At 37.9% G+C, this 21,021-nt stretch overlaps 1 protein-coding gene across 4 annotated transcripts in view; it reads right to left on the bottom strand.

Annotated features, from left to right (window-relative positions):
- Positions 1-21,021, bottom strand: part of ATP9B (ATPase phospholipid transporting 9B (putative)) — a 302,332-nt gene that overhangs the window by 123,719 nt on the left and 157,592 nt on the right. For all 4 annotated transcript variants that reach the window (XM_048840068.2, XM_048840067.2, XM_048840070.2 and 1 more), the window contains 2 exons: positions 16,265-16,359; positions 6,768-6,848 (listed from right to left, as the gene is read on the bottom strand). In XM_048840068.2, the coding sequence (XP_048696025.1) occupies positions 6,768-6,848; positions 16,265-16,359 (176 nt within the window). The remainder of the gene's footprint in view (positions 1-6,767; positions 6,849-16,264; positions 16,360-21,021) is intronic.

Here is a 21,021-nt window from a genome sequence, read left to right as displayed (position 1 = left end):
TAGCTCTCAGAACACTTAAAGCCTTTCTCTTCCTCTCCTCCAAGGGTCTCTCTTTCAGATCAGATGAACACACAGATACTGAACGATGAACATAATCTGTCACAATAATAGTCTTTTTTGGATCTGACAACAGCCTGGAAGTTGGAACAGACAATGGTGCTAGCCTTACAGACTTAAGCATTACCGAATCCAGAGAGGCTTAGCTCTGTAACCCTGGACTATGAAACTGAATGCAAAACTGATTTAGGTTTCAGTCAGAACTGCAGAGTATGTATCCAAATTGGACAGAACTGATAAGTCTGACCCACCGGATCTAGCACTGTTCACAGTGACCCTCTTTTCCCTCACCTTTTTCTTCTGAATCAACACAGACGGAACTGATGGCTTGGTCATAGGCTACCTAGCCCACATCTGGAAAGATGGTGCCTTTGACACCCTAACAGCCACTATGGGGGCAAAAAAACCTGGAGGGAACTTGATGAGGCAAAGGCATTCCCCTGCCATCAGTGACTGACAGGTTGAGTTCTGCCCCTAAGCTGCAAGCACACTGAAGTATCAGATCTGTGGACCACAGCTTGAAGAAGGATTTTGAGTTTTAATAGGAAGAGGGAGATTAGATTGATACAACAGTTAAAATATAAGATTAACAGAATAAATAATTAGAGATGGAGAAAACCCATTGCACCAGTGTAACCTTCTTCTTTGCAGTATATTTTTGTGCTTTTGTTTTTGTAAAACTTTGAATATACTAACATCAGAAGAAAAGAAAAGCGTAGAGACACGGCTGTGAAAATGCACAAGCAATTATACAGTGGCTGTACGTCAAGAGCTCTTTGCTCTCTAAGACAATAAATTTAATATGTGCCTTTTAAAGTTCTTTCCCCATGTTTTAAAAGTGGATGGCAAAGATAAAAAGGTGAGCCGTGTTCATGGAAAAATGGATTTTATAATGCCAACTGAGAAGAAGCATCTAATCCCATGTCGGCTGGTCTCTCTTCACCCCAGACAGGCTGCCTCTTCTAGCTGACAAGTGACACTATTAAACCTTTTTTCTACTGCAATCACAATATTATGTACTGGCAGCTGAACCTCCTTCCATTCATGTCTTGCTTGTCAAGATGCTGATTGGTGCTGAAGCTCACTTTGCTTCCATGTGCTTCTCCATTCCAGTGACCATTTTATTGCCTTTCCTCTACTGCTGCTTGCTCCCTACCCAACCTATCTACCTCTCCCTCACCACTCCCATTCTACCCCAGGCACTGCACGTCCCACACCAAACCAGCCCACCTTTCAGATGCAGCTTTCTTTTGTATCCACCCACAATCTGCCCCTTAATAAAATTATTACTAATAATACGAATAAAGTGGAATTAAATGGTTAAAAATGCAAATGTGCTATAGTGTTATTTTAGCTTTACATTTATTTTATTCAGGTTTCTGCATCCTAATCAGAGGAAGGTGTTTAAGGTAAGGACAAGTGGTTCTGCAAATTTCCAAAAGGTCATTACGGCTTATGGGAGGGTGACTGAGGGAATGAACAAACATAACCATTCTCTCTTGTAGCCTGAAATTTCCAGAGAAGTCATTAAAAATGAACTGATATTCAAGGGTAGTTTGTTCACATGAGATGGCATTTCTTTTATGCTCAAGTCACCTTTTCCTGCTGACACGCATATAATGACAACATAAAACCCCTCAGAATTAACACAATATGTACACTGGCTCTGCAATAATCCACTATTCCCCCTAAATATTCCCCCCAGTGCTTTGTTTTACCATAATTTAAAATGTTCAATACAGGAATAGGTCTTTACTCAGAAAGTATAGCATCACCTAAGCTCATGAACGCCTATGGCACCATAAACAATTGCATAATAAAAAGCCCGCTACCACCATCAGATAGGAAAATAAAATACCTTACTCAATTGGGGGAGGGGCAAAAGGAGGACTAGTACTGAAGCATTTGATGCAAGACCTCAATGGATAATCCACCTCTAACAGATATATTAGGGTTTATCTGTCCACAAGGATGTTGTCTGTTAGTTTGCAGTAACGGAGAACAGCAATAAATAGTTGGAAATAATCTGATTCTATAACTAAACAAGTTATTCTTCACTGATCATAGATTTAAAGTAATTCTTCACTGAATGTCTCTTTGGATTGGAACTCATCTTTTTGCTATTAGATTTCTGAAGGTTCCTCCTGTCATCAGAATTAACTTTATTTCCAGAATACTGATGAATAATTTAATCTTCCACAGTCCAGATTCCAAGAGGTAAAAACTTTTCTAAGAGCTTCCCACGCTGGTTTAGATAAGTTGATTGCCAACACAATTTAAATTGAGGTAACTTGGAACTGCAAGCTTTTGGTTCGGTTAGTTTCCAATTCTTACTTCACTAGAGAGCTTTTATACATATGCAGTTCTTGACAATCTTTACGATATTACATCCTGGAGATCTATGTGTTCCATAATCCCTGTTTTTGGAAGCTAACAAATGGTACTTATAAAGCAGCACTATTTGAAAAAAGAATGAATGACAGCCTTGTCAAAATGAATGTGTCCTAGGACCTGAGTCTAAAATATGTTATAACACTAACTAAAAGAGCGTGCAAACTACATATAGCTATCTGAAAGTTTCTGGAAACTATAATCTGCTTAAAAAAACACTCTAGAGCAGTGGTTGCATCTATCTTTAACAGCTGCTGATATTGATCAGATTTAATGACCAAGACAATAGAGAAGTCAACAGAAAACCCATTTTGCATGGCTTAATCCCAAAGATGACTCAAAATGCATGCATCATTGTCTCTCTGAACCTGTAAAATCTAATCTCATACCACTTAACACAGTACAATCAGATCTAGAGAGCTAGTTTATTGTCCCTTGGTAAAAAGTGTGACGTTTACATGAAAACACTGGGAAAGTTAGAGACTATGAGGGAATTCCATCATCATGTAAGCGCCAGGTTGTGCACAGTACCGTGTGCTCTTGCAGAGGGAGCAGTGGGGCATGCAAGACACTCCCTATATGATAGATAGCAGTGCAGGGAAAAGGGAAGCGATCTCCACAGAGCCACTAATCACTCTTCTAAGTGGGTAGACGGGGAACGGGCAAGCAGGGGTAGATAGTGGGTGCAGCTTTAGCTCCTCTTCACACTGCCCACTGCAGTTGTGCTCATGCCAGGGGAAATATACTGGACAAACTATCAGGTTGGCTCAGGGTACGCTCTCCCCAGAGCTGTGGAAAATCAGACTTCGTCACAAACAGCTGTCTAGTCTGCTCATAGGGCAATGCAACTATGTGCTGCCCCATTCACAGTGCTTGACTTTGCTTGTGGCAAAGTCACAACTTAACTCTAAAGAAAGAAAAATTCCATACAGGGAGAATCGGCCACTAGGACACAGACTAGCCTCATTACCGTGGCTAACTTAACAGCTACCAAAACAGACAGCTAATAGGACAGATATACCAAGTGTTTCAAAGATGTGCCATCAGTTTGTTCAGCACCAGATTTGTGTCCAAAGAAGGTAGAGGTTCAAGAACATGTGGGAACATGGATGGTACCCATCATTTAAACCCTCTTGTAACTTGGCTGCCCAAAGATAGAGGTTCCCTCGATAAGGAGATAGCATGTTTATTGTGACAGGGAAAATCTAACTGTACTCACAGCAAAACTACATTCCTATGATATAAGCAAATTATGGAAAATAAAAACTGCAGTTGATAGAGGGTCATTGACCTTGCTGGATGCCCATGTCGCAAACCTCATTTACTTCAGGGAATAGTGTTTTCTCACAAAGTATTTAAATGGCTTCTCAATAAGACATTGTACATACACTGAGTATTCCCAAGTCTAGTGTGCAAGATAGTAATATACTGCAAGTCACCAGACACAGAGATTTTGGATCAAAGCTCAGGATCTGGTCCAGTTTCTATCAGAATATCCTGGAGATTTAACTGATTAAAAGAAGTCTCTCAAGCCATAAAAAGCAGATCTAGGGAACCAAGTGGATCAAGCATAAGAGGAAGTTTTCCTTGTTCCATCATATCTTTGTTTGGAAGCAGGGGAATTGGAAGAAAGGAGAAGAAACCCCAACTCCAGGTCAGAGCGCCAGGGATCACTAAGAGCAAGATGAACTAACACGAAATCTTTAAGAACCAATTTTTTATAAAGAAGGTAAAGCATGCAAAACTAGTCCTACAGTGACATTATTGAGGAAATTGGTAGCAATGTTAAGTTGAATGCCAGCCACATTTACTGTGTGACCAGCACAAACTATATATGGTATATATCATTCTCCATATTCATAAGTCGAGCTACAACATCCCAGCTCTGAGGGTATCCAGAATTGGCAGCAGTTATTTTAATTAGTGAGCTACAATGTATTACCAATTTGAGTCACCTGGGTCAACTGAAAAAGCAGCAACAAGTTGATGGCAATGACTATACAATCCTATATGATTCATACTCACTGTTTAACAAATAGGACCTCCTAGAACATGTAATTATAAACAATAAACAAAACAGATGATGAATTTATAATTAAGGTTATGATTTGGTCATGGTAGTCACAGCAACTCTGAATTTGAATAAAACCTGCAAAATTTTGGACATGGCTATAAAAACATATTTGATGAGGCCACCACACTGGTGCACAGCATCCCAGACCACCCAGGTTTGTCCTGTTTGCCTCTCTATTTCCAGAGGGGCAAACAGGACAAACCTGAGTGACATTCCAACCCCATGTACTAGGTCACAATACCTGGAGTGTGGAGCCAGGCCCACCCGTTGGTCTCCAAACACCCTCTCCCCACACCCCATCTTTAAGCAACCCCATTATACTCTTGTGTATGTTGATGTAGCAATAATATACAGTGTTTTATTATTGTGATTTATTTTCCCCCCATCTCTGCTATGATATTCACCACCAATTTCCATACCAAAATTGGAGCCTTGCTTGTCCCACAAGAAACACACAATAATGCCCCACATTTTCCTTGCATTTACTCTTATATCAAATAAGAACAACAGTATAAGGGCAAATATCTTTTAAAAACCTGATGTTCTGTTTCATTAATAATACCAATGTGACAAAAAATGCAGCAAAACCCAAATGTTGCAAATACAGTATGAAATATTAGTGAATCTCAGTCCATTGTTTCATACACAGGCACCCCAAAAACAAAATATAATAAAATAAAATAAAACCCTTCCTTAGTACCCTTGAAGAGAGGTCAATCTTTCTCTGCGTTTAGGGATGTTAATGAAAAAAAGTTAGTAAGGTTTGCTAAGTTTTTGGCACATATTTTGATTAGAAAAATGTAAACATGTTAAGGAAAGGAAATGCACTGCTACAGCATCCAAACAACCTTCATTCTGTCCTTACTGACTTCATGAAAAACAACACAATTAAGTCATTTTAGTGTTTGTGTTCTTGAACTAGATTTAACCAATTTTTAAAGACATTTCAGACACTTTCTCCTTCTGACCTCTCTCAAATGGTATCTTTACTGGGCAGAGTTAAGAGGATTTGGTTAATCTGACTGGGCATTTCCATACGTTAATATGGACAGACTTTTTACATTACACTCTGAATTTCCTGCATTTATAATGCTTGGATTGGGGATAATTACAACAGCCCTCCAATTTATTTTACCTTAGTTCCATACTTTCAACCCTAACTCCGTCTTACTGCAGGTTTTGTGACACTTACCAGCATATCAGTGAACAGGGCCTCAAGGCATGGTGCTGCTTTCTCAGCTACTTCTTTTGGCTCTCTTAATATGGAATTGGTAATCAGGCCTCAGCTGGCACTGTTTAACTATCTGCCTTGAGACTCATTTTCCTTCCACAATTTTTTTTAACAATTATCAACGATTAACAAGGATCTACGACCTGTCCTGCAGGGTAATGGTCAGGTAAGTTTACCTGCATTATGTTTCTTTTCATAGACAACCACCTCAGGGTTATTGTGTAGTCTCTTCACATCCTCATCCTTCCCTTTCCCATTATCAACAAAAACCAAGCCACAAAAGCAACCCCTAAAACAATAAATTACTACTATAAATTTAATTTAGAAAATTAAACAACGCCTATTTTAAAATGAAAGAATAAAAGCAACAAACTGACAAAACCAAAACAAAATTCTGGAGACAGATATTGGAAGGTTTCTTTTCAACATAATTTTGAGCCTAAGTCAAGTGTATGTGGCCTCTTTCCAGTTACCTTTTATTCTTTTAGGGACACTCTGAAATTTGAAAATACAAGCTTCTCATGTGGAAGCCACAATAACCAGCAAAAGACCAACTGATATGATTTACACTGAATTTAAAACTACGGCTCTTCAGTGCAGAAAAGTTAGCAACTGCTTTGCCTCACACTACTGACAAATGTCTAAATGATCGATTTCCCCTCAGTTTGTGATATGTGTTTTAGACAATATATATTGTGGTTGGAAGTAAAATGAATATTAACATATTATTTTGAACTATTTCTACAACAATACTACTACATCTGGACATATAAAGTTCTCAATTTCTAGTTTCTACCTTAAAAAAACCTTATGGCTTTGCTAATATAATTTCCTGTCATTTAGTATCAAAAATATTGCTAATATAAAATACTTCTATAACAAGGGAATAACAAATGCTCACCTAAAACTCAGAGAAAAATAAATTGTGTTTAGATACTGAAATGATGGGTTCCACTTATGGAGAAAAGTAGAGGAGTTGGGATAGACACAGGTACATACATAGGTATTACTCACCCGTGTGAAGGTACCTTCAAAACTGTGAATATCCAATTGTGGCTTCTGAGCATAAACATAAGCACTGATTGAAAAAAGATCCTGTAATACATAATACATTTATTTAATCATGAATTTAATTTATTACTAAATGAATGCATATACACACATACACACACAACTAAGCAACTGTTGTTCATTTTTATGTTTTTTAAATATCAGTAAATTTATTTTCCCAGTGAAGTCAATGAGAATTTTACTCAAGTAAGGACTAGGATCAGACCCTGCTTACAGTACATCTCATATTATACAGGAATTGTGTGCTAGAAAACAATGAAAATATCAAGTTTGTACAAATGTTAGATGCCACCTATTAAACTATTTTGTATTTATAGCTTAAGTGTGAAAGAGATTTTGTTTATTGGAGGGTTGTTTTTTTTAATAGCCTAATTAAAAATGAAAATTGTATCTCCTGATTTTTTTCCTTTAAAAATAATTAAAAGGGTATCCTGTCTCCTTGTTGACATTCATGGGCATTTTTTCAGCAAGGGCGAAAATGGCTGAATATATCGGGGAAAATAATGAAACTGAATAAATATTAAGTGCTGTTAAATGACCAAAGTCAGCAAAGAGGGGGGAAAAAAAAAAAGACTTCCCCTTAGCTATTCTGTAACAGAAAGCTTAGATTTACTTAGCGTCCTATGGGAAATTAGTTTGGTAGTCTCAGTCCAGTGTCCAGATGTCCACATCAATACCACCCCACCCTCTGCTTAGAACTGGCACAGTGGATTTGCTCCTGCTCTCATTGAAGCGGATATGAAAAATTCCAGCAACTGCAACAGGAGCATGATAAATCAATGGGTTTACTCACATGCTCAAAGTTAGGCACATAATTAACTATTTTGCTAAGTTGGAAGTTATATTAACAATACTGTTGTCTGTGTCAGCAGATAAACCATTAACTAAATGGACATGGAGACTGAACTATGGTCATCCTGCTGAGCTGGTCCCTCCAAGTTGGGGGGAAGGCACATTAGCTAGGCAGCAGTGAGAGTCTCGCAGTGTCACTCTATAAACTGTACTTATTTTGTTTATAAAAGACTTCTCAATCTCCAAAGCAATTTTCTAGAGAACTAAAAAATTTACATAATTTTATACAAGTATATTTAAAAAAAGATAAAATTTGGCTATTTAAAAACCAGAAATATAAACAAGCAAAAAAACAAAACCAAGGATTTTGAGATTGTAAGGTGTTATTTTTTCAGTTCAAATACTTGTAATCAAAAATAAATATAAAGTGAGCACTGTACACTTTGTATTCTGTGTTGTAATTGAAATCAATATATTTGAAAATGTAGAAAACATCCACAAATATTTAAATAAATGGCATTCTATTATTGTTTAATCGTGATTAATTTTTTTAATCACTTGACAGTCCTACTTTTAGTGCATTCTGGACAGTCAATATCAAAAACTGATCAAGTAAGATTTCACTAGTGAGTCCAACCACCTGCATTGGAAGGGTAAATAAACCAGAGTGATTGGGGACTTGACATCAAAAAGAGTCCACCCTAGTATCACAACCTGCACTGCAGTCCTTGTCTATCCCTAAGTGAACTATCATACCACACATCACCTCTCACTTCCTTTTTTTCCATTGGCTGATAGCCGCATGGAAGTAAAGAGACCTCCTCCATACTAGCTATGATTTCTCTGGGCAGCAGACTTCAAAGGCAGTAGCACTCCATTTGTGGTATCTCGGATGGGTCACCCTCAGAAGTTGAATTAAGCATTTTTACACCCTTCATCATGGTCACATTATCACAATTTGACCTTGAATGTAGGAAGAGTCTTATTTATAAAGAATTACACACAATCATTTTACCATATTTTTAGTTATTTAGATAAGTAAGTACATTCATTATCCACACATTAAGCTCTCATTTGCATTTTATCAAACTTGCTTCCATCTTATTCTGAAAAAGTACCTCTATACATAAATCTACATGAGTCACCAAATTAATTTGTAACTGACATTTTTATTTTGTAGTGAAGAAATATATCTTGCCCCATACTCTGCACGACTATATATCCGTATATCATTCTAGCATTTCGTTGACAAGTGTTATAAAAGTAAATCAAGTTTCAACACTAACTTTTGAAAAATATCTTTTTTTATCTTAAACCATCAGCCATTTATTGTCGTTTTTCACACGACGTTCCACTCATTGCATTCTTGTCCTATTAAGTTAGTTTTCATCAGCTTCGTGAGAAATAATTCATAGGAAACTAATACACATGTGGTGTCCTGTATCTTCATTATTCACTCCTTCCCAATCTGTTATCACCTACAATTTAGATAATCCAGGCTATTATGTGCTTTATAGTACACTGAAAAATAAGAGTCTCTCAGAACTGGATAGTACAGCAGAAAACTAATACCACACACATACTCATACACAATAAAAAACTGTCACTGAAGTGTGTCAAGCAAAAACTTTTTCTTTCTTTCCAGAGTACCTTAGTTGAGAAACAACATTAGAAGGCATGGAAGTGGGAAGATTCATCTCATGTAAATTAGCATTTGTACAACAATATACTTTCCTGATTCCAAATGTTTCTTCTACTGTTTTTACTAATTGCTCCTACTGATGCCCTTTGTAGCTTACTGCATTTTAACCCCTCTGTATAAATATTCTCTTTCTCTTCACCTTATATTTTACCCCCCCTTTTTTTTTGTTTTTGAGATCTAAGAGCATCTTTGTCTTTCAGAAGCCTTCTTAATTTCCATTTTGTGAAAAATGAATTCTCTCATCTTTCTCAAGAATTAAGATCCTAAAGTCCCCTGTGCTTTTGTGGCATTTTCTACAGAAGTCTCTAATATCCTTTTATTCTGAGGAAGCTAGAACCTCCAGAGTATTCCAAGTGTGGCCTCTTTTCTCTAAGTGCTAGGATGTTTATACTGATTTACACTTACAGAGGATACCAAAATAGTAGTTTATTTGGTAGGTTGCTTTTGGGGAGGTGGGGGGATATGTTTGCCTAAATGGCATACCTGCTGCACGCAATAGCTTCCTTGAGTAACTTTGTTTTCTGAACAAGGGAAATTTCCCCTGCAGTCAGATGCACAGTACAACATTAAGCATTTATCATGAACATCTTTCAAAGGATGATGATCACACATGGAAGCTAGGTTTTCATAACACGGGGGAGGGAGAGAGAGATCACCGATTTAAATTCCAGTATGGATGTAATTCCATGTCCCAAGTGACTGTTTATCAACCAAGGAAAATTTTTAAGAGGGCCATGGTCCACAGTTAGTCTTACAATTTAAGTGGGACAGAAAGGGAGAAGAAGGTTTTCCTCCATCCAACACTATCATCCCAGAGGCAAAAGCTTCCCTTAATCTCACCCCAGTAGCTACACAGAGGAGTTAATGGCTCCATAATCTGAGGCTCGAAAACTAACACAGATGGATCAAGGCTTATGACAGACATGATACAGTATGTAAATAGTTTAAACTATTTTGAAAATTTGCAGGGCCTGTGCAAAAGGACACTCAAACACTGAAGAGTTTTTCTTTTATAAATGGCTTTTAAGAATAATGGAATGAGATTATTAAATCAACCAAGTATTCATCAATAAAATCACATTAATATAAAGAAATTAATGTTCATGAAATTCACTAGAATTACTTTCACAAGCCAGAAATTCTGGGTGAAATGTTGGCCCATTTAAATCATCATATTTATGAAGCAAATTATCTCAATTATATGCATTCTTAAGAGAAAAAAGTAAGTAAATAGCCCAAACCAGCTGAATTCTACAGCAATTCCAGGTTAAAAGAATAATGGAAAAAAAACAGGGTCTAGAACAGTCTGGACTATGAAATTAACTTATTTTAATACAACAGTAAACTGGACTTTTGAAACACTAAATAACGTGTTAGCTGATGCTATTATCTGTAAACAATTTGGAAAAAATGCATTTAATCTGTTTACATTAGTCATGAAATGACTGAATGATGGTACAGTAATGTTTTCCTTTACATTTCACAATAGTAGTTTTGAAATCACTCTGAATCTATCAATAATGTAGGAAAAACCTTCCTTATTAGGTCAAGGGCAACATTTGTTCATCTTACTTAAAGATCATTAAAATACATCCTTAATCATAACATGTGGTTCATTACAAATAAAATTGCCTTTGGTTCAATAAAACTAATTAAATGTAAATGGTATTGTTTACTGCTGTATGGATCTTTTGATATAAATCAGCAAGTCACCATTTATTGAAAATTACAATGACCTCACTGCTGTTAATAAATTTACTTGATCAAATAAGCCAGAGAAGAATGTCCTAGAACATGCATAGTGCCAGAAAAAACTCTGCCCCACACATGACTGTGAAACCACAAGAAACCTAACCTGGGTGTCCTTGCTGCATAGCCATCATTAAATGACTTGTTGAAATTTTAATTCTCTGATCACATTAAGTGGTTTGAGAAGACAACAAAATCTGTACTGATCATCTTTGGTGGTATCATCTGTTCTTTAGGAAAAGCTCTGAAGGTTTGCAGGTTTATTTATTCCCTTAGTCACAGTGGATAAGGTTACAATGTTGCACTGTTGATGGGACTGACAGCTCATGACAACACAAGATACTGATAATCCTTTACATTGGATAGCTAAAGAAATCAAAATGGGTGACCATTATGGACATTATATGCTGTTAAATGCAAGACCAAATTGTTTAGTCTACTACTTTTCTCAAATTACACTTTCTGTCCACCCTTTTCAATTCTTAAAAATACAGTCATGTATAATTATATATAGTAATAAACTTCTCCTTTGGAAATGTGTTCCAAGTTCAGCCAGAGACAGAGTTTAAGGAAGATGACCCTCGGTGCACTGGGAGCCAGTAACACTATCAGGATCATCCACAGCTGTGGCAACAATAGGGAAGACTCTGCTGCAGTTGAGACCACCTGCTTACCAGCACACCCAGGATTTGGACACTGCTGTATCCAGGGGCGAGGGAGAGGGTGAAGGACCCCTTGGAAACCAGACCTGAAGCCACTCCATGCCCTCTGCTGGGCTTGTTACATGAACAGAACCTGACATTTTGCTGTTTTGTAGTTAAATCTATAAATAGTAGTAAACTACAAACCTTAACTTAGTTTAGTAGTTAGATATCCACATGCAGTGAGCATTTTTATTTCAGTTTTAGAAACAGTATTGAATTCCAAGATATTCCACATACTTAAAAAGGGGGACACTGCTATAATTGTCAATATCTCTAGAGCCAGAATAATCTTTAAGTGGAGCCACTGAACATTTTGTATTAACCTGTTCCTGCTTTTTTTGACACTACAGTAGCAATTAATGTGGAGTTGTGCATATAGTCTATGAACTCCTTACCCTAAGGCAAAACTTGCACCTGTTTCAATGGGACCTTTGTCTAAATAAGGAGAGCTGAGGTGGGGAAGCTATATAGCAGTGTGATATCGCCACAGCTATTTTAGATATAGTCCAGCAGGTGGCATTCAAGAATTATTGTAAAATGAATCAGTCCAGCCTATTCCTGTAGTTTGTCATTTACAGTTTAACTCACAAATGCTATAAATTATCATTATATACATATCAAAGATGTGAGCTTAAGGGACTTTATTCATATACCTTCTATGGTAGAAGGATTATTATTTTTTGATAGGCATTTGTTATATAGAATTGATAGAAGTGAATGTGTTACGTACTCTGGTTATGCCAAAATTCTCTGGATTTTAGGGCTCATGTTCCAAACTGTGTAAGAGTTAAGTAATTGTCAACTGGTTGATTGCTACTTGAGTTAAAGGCAAAACCTTCATATTTTCTAAAGCACCAGATACTTCTTAGCCGTAGGGGGAATGGCTGTCATATCTGAGCTTCAAAAACAGCTGGTTCTAGATTTGTGTGGCTGGCTCTAAATGGGCGCACAAAAGTAGGGAGAGCATAAAGGACCGCAATCCCAGTGTTTGCATACATGGAATGAAAAGAATGGGTGGGGGTAAAGAGTAAGAATGCTTCCAGTGACACTATGCTTTCCTACGGGAGAGTCATAGCCCCATCCCTCTTCTACACAGGCAGAGGGACCAAAGCAGTCACAGGAAGGAACACACACTTCCAGTTCCAGAGGATGCTGCTGTTGCCATTATGACATCCTGTCAAAAATATGTCAAGTCTTTCAAAAGCAGGTGTCCTTGTTGTGGACTACATGTGTAAATAAGGTAGGCATGTAAAACAAAGTCATGTTTTAGTTGAGCACACAAACAAAAGGTAGGGACATTTTAAAAAAATAAGTCAGAACTCTTTTATACCTTGCCTAAATTTCTTCAACTTTCAACAAAATATTCGTTGGGCTGAGATTAATCATGGGAAATTTTCACTATGAAGAACACTTTATTTGCAAAAGCTTAAAGAAGTGAGAGTGGGTAACTAGAATGGACTACTCAAATTAAATAAGGTTTTTTTCATATTTAACATGGCTGCTTCACTGTGTCTAAGTATTAGAGTTTAGATGACATTCTCTAAGGAAAACCTCATCTCAGTAGGTAATTTTTACACCTCATGTTGTGCATAATATCCTGTACATAAAGTGTGAAGAATTTTGAAAATATTTCTGGTTGTTACTGTTGAACTTTTTCAAAAAGAATACATTACATTTACATGTATTTCTATAGTAAATGCCATGGGCACTGATTTATATTATACATCTTGTTATAATGGAAAAAACATTTATTGTATTTATAATTTTTTCCTCCCTATAACATGATAACAGTTATTTTGGATTTCCACAATTCCTGCTGAAATCAAGGTGGTGATTCAAAGTAGTTTGATACTTATCAGTATTTTCAGCTCATTCACACACAGTATTAGATTACAAAATTACTACACTCTTATCAACAACATAGTCCAAGCCATAAGAATTTGAAAAGATCACTTGACTAAGCTAGAATTATGGAGGTGCTCCAAGAACTCCACAGTTAAGGTTGGACTGTCAGTTGCATTCAGAGGAACTTGAACCATCATTTATTTCACACTTTAAGGCTTACATTTAGTTTTCAGATTTATCACGAGTCAGGATCTTGAGGGGAAGTTGCAAAAGGGTAGCTTATAATGGACAAAACGTAGGCTACTGGTAGGATAGGTGATCCATTGGCTCCCAAATCTAATGCAAATGGTGATTCTACCTTAGATAACAGAGGGAAGTCATTAAGGACATAGGAATTGCTGCAGTAGAACAGACCCAAAGTCCTTCTACTGCAGTATCCTGCATCAGAGACTGGCCAGCAACAAATACTTCAGAGGAAGGTGTAAGAAACCCACAGTAATATGGAGTGACAGCGGTTTGAACCACTCAGACATTGATCCGTGTCAGCAAAGAGCATCTTGGCCTCCTAAAGGGCTCAAGCACAAGGAACAGGGCAAGACCTTGAAATAATTAATAATGATATATAGTGGGAAAGATAAAGGGTTTGCCTCTCCAAGTTCAAGGCATTTCCTTCATCCCTTATTACACAAAACTTTCATTGAGACTCATCTTGCAAGGCTATAGTACCTGCTCATAGACTGCAGTGGATACAGTATGTACGTAATGTTAAATAAAAATGTAGCCAACTTCTTTCAGTTCAACAAAGTTGGTTTGTGTCCTTCTTCCCCCTACATTTTTTAGGCTGCAGTGTCAAGTGTTCAAGTTAGGAAATGCCTGAATTAAGGCAAAAAGGAAAAATAGCATTTGATCATGTAACTGATGGCTATATCATAAGGCATATGCTAGGCACAAGGGACCCAAATTAAAGTTGCATGGGCAACCTTAACTTAGGCATTTCTTAACATTTGAATGCTTGACTTTTTAACTGTAACTTTCTTTTAATAAAGGGTTCTTTTAAAATGTAATAGCTAATTTTTTTTTAGAAACTTAACAATCGAAAAAACAAAAATTTCATAGTGTGAAACCACACTGACCTTCCACATAGTCATCAGCAGGGTTGGGATCTTTAGATCTACAACACAGACCTCTTCTGCTTGACCTGAGTAACTGGTATCAGTAGAAGGCTGTTATCTATGCTGACCTTCTACTGGAAGGGAATGGGGAAACATTTTGCCAGTGAGTTTTACAGCTATTTGCTATACAACTGAGGAATGTGGGGATGCATGCTATCTCTGGGTTCAAGTCCAGGTTCTGTGGAGGAGCATGCATTTGTGGTTAGAGATCTTTTTTTGCCCCAATCTCTCCCTGTCCTCTTCTGCTCCTGTCCCTGACACAAGCTCCTAGCTCCTATCCTGCTGCCCACATCTCTTTTCCCAAGCTTCACTCCCTCATCTACCCCATTCCCTCTACATTCAAGTCCAGTGGTTTCCTCCTCTTCCTCCTTCTTGCCTGAGCGCCAGCAAGGGGAGCACTGCGAGTACAGGAAAGACAATCCCAGAGCTATTAGCTTCAGTGCCACAGCAGTCACAAGCAGTTGGGAGGAGGCATTGCAGAAAAAGTCCTGCTGAACTCCTGCAGCCCTAAGATGAAGGATGTTCATTTGGTCTGTGGAGATGGCATGTGCACAGTCCATTTGGCACACAGGAGTTGTGAGGGGATGGACAAGCCCAGTGCTGATGAAATCTTCAGAAAAGTCAGTTGTCAAATTCCAGGAAGTACCTACTGAGCATGTGCTCAGACAAACTTTTCAGAGACTTATTCAGAGAGTTTTCACAGAGATAGTAAAAACAACATCCATTATGCCAGGGTGACAACCCTCATTCCCAGTCAAATTTCAAGTACCCTGTATCCAAAGTACAGAGGCTCTAGACTTTCTCAACAAAACCGCTCTAAGAATATTTTTAATAGAAGCAAAACAATATATTTTTCCTAATGCCTTTCATGGAAACAGCTGAGCCAATTTAGCTGAAACTTTTCTAAGGCAGACACCTGGCATGAAAAATTTAAATTCAAACATTTTACTTTTGACAAAGTTATAAGCAACTGAAGAACATGTTCTTGTAAAGGAAAATGTGGGACATCCTTAACTATAGGCATCATTACCTGTACTGCCTATAAAGACACACACACGCACACAAAATTGGCAGGCAGTCACTGCAAATCTCTTTCCTTGTGTAATCCTGTATGCCTCACCCACAAGGACCCTAAAGCCTCTGTGCCAGGAAGCATTCACCTTACGAGAATGGACTGCTATGTCCCAAATCCCCAAGCCTACATTCAGTGGAAGACACAAACCCAACTGTATCCCTCTCTTGCTCCTTTAAATGGAAAAATTAAATATTTGCATAATCCAGTCTTTCCCATAGAATTAAAAACAGACACATTACTTATTATTTATAGCAAAGACCAATATCACATTTATGGATTAAATTTCTTTTTAAGTAGAAACATATTTATATACACACTAACTGTAATAAAGCTTTCTACTATATAGCAGGTATAAATAGGTACACTGAAGAGATAGTGAAATAAATAGCTGTAATGCTTACCCCCAAAGCTGGTAACCTCTGTGTGCAGCTGACAGCAACTTTAAGCTTCCAGTCTGTTTCACCATCTAGCTGATCAGTTCGAATAAAACACGAACCTTACAATTACAAAAAGAAACCATACATCACACTACAGCCAGCTTTTTTTTTCCCCCCAGGTTCTATAAAATTTCCAGTTTGTTACCTCAAACTGAAATTGTTTCTTTATCCTCTTTCTACACATTTTTATGTAATTATTCGTACATATTAAAGGCCTGATCCAAAGACCCAATGGTTTTGAAGCAAGGCCTAATGTTTTGTTTTGGTTAAAGGGATTTTGGTTTTTCTGTAAGGGATACTACAGATGTCACACAGTATTTCAATACAATCTTCATAACAATTTAAAAAAAAAATCAAGATAGGCATGCATGTAAGTAACAGGAACAGATTCTACTTTAAGTCTTTTATACCATCTAAATTTAGATCAGTAAATGAAATATTTATTGGGTAAAATGCATCTCAGGTGTAACTCCATTGACTTGTTTATATTATGCCGGGATGAGCATTTTTGAATAAATGATTCATACAGCCATTTGTGTAACTGATATATTAAAGCTATTATAAAATTCAGAGATGTTTAAGATACATCTAGTATACACTTTTTTACTGACCCAGACGGAAACCTATCAAGATGCCATATTTGTTAAGTGTGCACAGAAGCTTGGTTCATTATCAGACTCCAGTGCACCCATATAAATTATATTTAAAGGACATCAACTCCAAAATGGATTTTAAAACATTTGTGGATGTCATAGATCTAAAACCGGATAACCTTTCAGTACATGTGACTAACCTATAATTAAGATGTGGTGGAAGCTCAAACCACGCAGATTGACATGAACATAAAAGTAACTGAAGAGAATTAGTGACATTACAAACAAGTTATGTGTTTTACAAAAAGCAGACTAGTATAAAGTGTTAGAAACTCAATGCTGGGCGAAAATAATGATATGATAACTAGATTGGTGGATATGGCCAATACAGGGAATATTCATATTACTAAACTAATGGATTCCAAAAAAAGTTACAGTTGAATATTGTGGAGATATATATATATATAGAGATATAAAAATAAATAAATAAATAAATAAAAGAACCAGGCAGAGGAAAAGACGGGCTAGTGAAGGAGAAACAGAGCTCAAGAACAGGTCTGCAGAGTTGGAAAATGAAGAAGGTGCTCAGCAGGTAGTCACTGAAGGTGGAAGGGCAAGGAAGAAGAGAAGAGTGGCTAGTCCTATAGGAAAAGGGGAAGAGTCAATGGAGACTACACCAAATATGAGCCCCAGGAGGATACAGGATGGGTTGAAGAGGATTACAAGGGAGAATAGGAATGGAAAGAACTTGCAGCCAGAGGGAACGGGATAGACTGGAGAATGGCACCGTTACGTGGAAAAGGCAGGTCTATGTGATCGGGGACTCTTTACTGAGAAGAACAGACAGGCCTGTAACCAGAGCTGATCCAGAGAATAGAAGGGTGTGCTGTCTTCCAGGTGCTAAGATACGGGATGTAGACCTGAGGTTGAAAAGGATCCTAAAGGGAGCAGGAAAGAATCCCCTAATTATCCTTCATGTGGGAACAAATTATATGGCTAGATTCTCACTGGAAAGTATTAAGGGAGACGAAGATAGGCTGGGGAAGACGCTTAACGAAATCGAGGCTCAGGTGATCTTTAGTGGGATTCTGCCTGTTCCTAGAGAAGGGCAACAAAGGTGTGACAAGATTATGACTATCAACAGATGGCTTAGGCAGTGGTGCTATAAGGAGGGCTTTGGGATGTATGGCCACTGGGAGGCATTCATGGACATAGGACTGTTCTCTCGGGATGGACTTCATCTGAGTAGGGAAGGAAATAGACTTCTAGGATGGAGGCTGGCACAACTGATTAAGAGAGCTTTAAACTAGGAATTTGGGGGAAATGGTTGGGAAATGTCCAGGTAATCTCCACGCCGGATTTTAGCATTGAGACAGAAGAAAATTAAGAAAGGATACAGCCAGGGGTAAGAGAATGTATATACGGAGGAAGGGCAGTGTGGATACCAATCTAATAGGTTATACTGGCTGTAGAATATCCATGCCTAATAGGGTACAGAATGTGAGCGAGGCCAAACAGCAAAAATTAAGATGTTTGTACACCAATGCGAGGAGCCTAGGTAACAAAATGGAGGAACTAGAGCTACTGGTGCAGGAAGTGAAACCAGATATTATAGGGATAACAGAAACATGGCGGAATAGTAGTCATGACTGGAGTACAGCTACTGAAGGGTATGTGCTGTTTAGGAAAGACAGAAATAAAGGTAAAGGTGGTGGAGTAGCATTGTATATCAATGATGAGGTAGACTGTAAAGAAATAAGAAGCGATGGAATGGATAAGACAGAGTCCGTCTGGGCAAAAATTACACTGGGAAAGAAAACTACTAGAGCCTCCCCTGGGATAGTGGTTGGGGTGTGCTATAGACCACCGGGATCTAATTTGGATATGGATAGAGCACTCTAATGTTTTTAATGAAGTAAATACTCATGGAAACTGTGTGATCATGGGAGACTGACTTCCCAGATATAGACTGGAGGATGAGTGCTAGTAATAATAACAGGGCTCAGATTTTCCTAGATGCGACAGCTGATGGATTCCTTCATCAAGTAGTTACTGAACCGACAAGAGGGGATGCCATTTTAGATTTGGTTTTGGTGAGTAGTGAGGACCTCATAGAAGTAATGGTTGTAGGGGACAATCTTGGTTCAAGTGATCATGAGCTAATTCAGTTCAAACTGAATGGAAGGATTAACAAAAATAAATCTGCAACTAGGGTTTTTGATTTCAAAAGGGCTGACTTCCAAAAATTAAGGAAATTAGTTAGGGTAGTGGATTGGACTGAAGAATTTATGGATCTAAAGGCAGAGGAGGCCTGGGATTACTTCAAGTCAAAGCTGCAGAAGCTATCGGAAGCCTGCATCCCAAGAAAGGGGAAACAATTCATAGGCAGGAGTTGTAGACCAAGCTGAATGAGCAAGCATCTCAGAGAGGTGATTAAGAAAAAGCAGAAAGCATACAGGGAGTGGAAGATGGGAGGGATCAGCAAGGAAAGCTACCTTATTTAGGTCAGAACAGATAGGGATAAAGTGAGAAAGGCTAAAAGTCAAGTAGAGTTGGACCTTGCAAAGGGAATTAAAACCAACAGTAAAAGGTTCTATAGCCATATAAACAAGAAGAAAACAAAGAAAGAAGTGGGACCGCTAAACACTGAGGATGGAATAGAGGTCAAAGATAATCTAGGCATGGCCCAATATCTAAACAAATACTTTGCCTCAGTCTTTAATAAGGCTAAAGAGGATCTTAGGGATAATGGTAGCATGACAAATGGGAATGAGGTATGGAGGTAGATATTACCATATCTGAGGTAGAAGCGAAACTCAAACAGCTTAATGGGACTAAATCCGAGGGGCCCAGATAATCTTCATTCAAGAATATTAAAGGAATTGGCACATGAAATTGCAAGCCCATTAGCAAGAATTTTTAATGAATCTGTAAACTCAGGGGTTGTACCGTATGATTGGAGAATTCCTAACATAGTTCCTATTTTTAAGAAAGGGGAAAAAAGTGATCTGGGTAACTACAGGCCTGTTAGTTTGACATCTGTAGTATGCAAGGTCTCAGAAAAAATTTTGAAAGAGAAAGTAGTTAAGGACATTGAGGTCAATGGTAAATGGGTCAAAATACAACATGGTTTTACAAAAGGTAGATCTTGCCAAACTAACCTGATCTCCTTCTTTGAGAAAGTAACAGATTTTTTAGATAAAGGAAACACAGTGGATCTAATTTACCTAGATTTCAGTAAGGCATTTGATACCGTGCCACATGGGGAATTACTAGATAAATTGGAAAAGATGGGGATCAATATGAAAATTGAAAGGTGGATAAGGAATCGGTTAACAGGGAGACTACAGTGAGTCCTACTGAAAGGTGAACTGTCAGGCTTGAGGGAGGTTACCAGTGGAGTTCCTCAGGGATCAGTTTTGGGACCAATCTTATTTAATCTTTTTATTACTGACCTCGGCACAAAAAGTGAGGGTGTGCTAATAAAGTTTGTGGATGATACAAAGCTGGGAGGTACTGCCAATTTAGAGAGAGACAGGGAAATCATACAGGAAGATCTGGATGACCTTGTAAACTGGAGTAATAGTAACAGGATGAAATTTAATAGTGAAAAGTGTAAGGTCATGCATTTAGGGATTAATAACAAGAATTTCAGTTATAAGCTGGGGATGGATCAATTAGAAGTAACGGAGGAGGAGAAGGACCTTGGAGTATTGGTTGATCATAGGATGACTGAGCCACCAATGTGACATGGCCGTGAAAAGAGCTAATGCGGTCTTGGGATGAATCAGGCGACATATTTCCAGTAGAGATAAGGAGGTTTTAGTACCGTTATACAAGGCACTGGTGAGACCTCACTTGGAATACTGTGTGCAGTTCTGGTCTCCCATGTTTAAGAAGCATGAATTCAAACTGGAACAGGTACAGAGAAGGGCTACTAGGATGATCCGAGGAATGGAAAACCTGTCTTATGAAAGGAGACTCAAGGAGCTTGGCTTGTTTAGCCTAACTAAAAGAAGGTTGAGGGGAGATATGATTGCTCTGTATAAATATATCAGAGGGATAAATACCGGAGAGGGAGAGGAATTATGTAAGCTCAGTACCAATGTGGACACAAGAACAAATGGA

Source organism: Caretta caretta, chromosome 2 (genome assembly GCF_965140235.1).
Source record: "Caretta caretta isolate rCarCar2 chromosome 2, rCarCar1.hap1, whole genome shotgun sequence".
Lineage (NCBI taxonomy): Eukaryota > Metazoa > Chordata > Testudines > Cheloniidae > Caretta > Caretta caretta.
The sequence above is the reverse complement of the archived record's forward strand: the minus strand, read 5'-3'. Positions and strand labels throughout refer to the sequence as shown.